This window comes from Lolium perenne, chromosome 2 (assembly GCF_019359855.2).
Source record: "Lolium perenne isolate Kyuss_39 chromosome 2, Kyuss_2.0, whole genome shotgun sequence".
Lineage (NCBI taxonomy): Eukaryota > Viridiplantae > Streptophyta > Magnoliopsida > Poales > Poaceae > Lolium > Lolium perenne.
In genome coordinates, this window is record NC_067245.2 from 58,214,176 (window position 1) to 58,215,904 (window position 1,729).

The 1,729-nt window shown below is 54.5% G+C and overlaps 1 protein-coding gene across 1 annotated transcript; it reads right to left on the bottom strand.

Moving 5' to 3' along the window:
* Nucleotides 1–661: 661 nt before the first annotated feature.
* On the bottom strand, nucleotides 662–1,168 carry LOC127322834 (basic blue protein-like). Its single transcript, XM_051351242.2, has one exon. The coding sequence runs from the start codon at nucleotides 1,166–1,168 to the stop codon at nucleotides 662–664; it is 507 nt and encodes a 168-aa protein (XP_051207202.2).
* Between the last annotated feature and the right edge of the window lie 561 nt (nucleotides 1,169–1,729).

Sequence of the window (1,729 nt, forward strand, 5' to 3'; positions counted from 1 at the left end):
AGATTGTGTACGTGCATTAAAATTGTAATGTACTCATGATTTTTTTATTGTAAAAGCAGATAGGGGATGTTGCAATATTTTCATGGTATTTTCTACAAGTAATTTATTTCTCAGATTTTCTAATGTTATGTAGGTGCATTAAATTTGTAACATACTCATACAAATTTTGTGTTGAAGGGAGATGCAAGATGTTGTAATGGTTTTCCCTTCCATTATCCATTATTGTGTACTAGTACAATACAGTACAATACAACATTTGAAAGCATCTAGTTTAGATATGGTAGAGAGGTCAGTAGCACATGACATGACGTACTGCATAGACATTTGACCAAACAACACCTCGCCCCATCCACTACTCTAAACAACACCTTACACAGTAACAACAAAAAGTAGCATGGTGCTGACCGTGCGAGTAGTGTGTCAGCGACTCAGCGGACGCTAGGACCACGAAAGTTACTTGGCTCTTCAGTGTGACACAGCGATGCATCCTGGAGGGACCAGTCCACCTGAGGAGAAAGGAAATAGTTCCTTACCGTACGATGGCTAATCAATGGGTGCGGGAACGACCAATTTTTGGCTTGGGGATCCGGCGACCGACGGCTAGCGCGCGCCTTTGACTATACATAATCTCGTATCTTCGTGCGGCGATAGATGTCTGAGTTCAAGCCATGAGACCGGCAAGCAGGACCACGAGGCCAAGGCCTGCTGTGACCCTGACCGAGGTAGCAGCGGAGGGCGACGGCGGCGGGGGAGAGTTCCTGGCGCTGGGACCGCTGGCTGGTGCGGGCGACGACGGCGTTGACGGGGAGGACGCTGACACGACGTCGATGGCGACCTTCATGTCGGCGGTGCAGTGGCCAGCGAAACCGCAGATGAAGTAGCGGGTGCCGGTAGCGGGGAGTGCAACGACGTCGTTGCCGGTTTTGAGGGTGGTGATGGGGCTTGCAGCGCTGCAGGAGTCGTAGTCGGCCTTGCTGACCTCGAGCACGTCATGCGCCTGCGGTGAGTACTTGAAGACGATACTGTCACCGGGGATGAACTGCTTCGAGGACGCCCAGCTACCGTAATTGATGCCGAAGCCCCACTCGCCGGCCGGCTCGCCGACGTTGTATGTCGCCGCTGACACGCTGCTCAAGACAGCCATGGCTGCCACTGCAAGGAGGGTCATCTTCATAGCAGCTGCCATTGCCGTTGGAACCGGAAGGAGCAAGCAAGCAGATGAGATTCAAGCTAGATACTGCTGTTGATCCTTAGCGGGGGTTGGTTGTTATTGTGTGGGTGATGCCCCGCCGGATGAGCTCTTTATACACAGTCACTACAGGAAAACGGTTATATGCCGACGGCCAAGAGCCGTCGGCGTACATGGGCAAGCCGTCGGCGTACTGTTGTGCCGACGGTGGCCGTCGGCGTAAAGCCGTCGGCGTATCTCCGGTCGGCGTAGCGGATCTGGCCATCGGCGCATCTCAGACCGTCGGCGTCTACTCCATGCCGACGGTTTTTCTTCGGCCGTAGGCCCAGCTCAACCGTCGGCATCGTATTTCCACGGAGACGGCCGTCTGACGGCGTCGGTGATACGCCGACGGCCGGACCGTCGGCACGATGGATGCACGTGGCGTCACCTGGTACACCCTTCTACGTTACCGCTACGCCGACGGTGGTGGTCGTCGGCACCTCAGTTGCACGTGGCATCACCTGGGTGCACCAGCGTATGGGACGGCTGTGGAGATAT

What these genes read in the sequence shown, in the direction of transcription:
- LOC127322834 (XM_051351242.2), bottom strand. Translation starts at nt 1,168, where the DNA reads ATGACCCTCCTTGCAGTGGCAGCCATGGCTGTCTTGAGCAGCGTGTCA.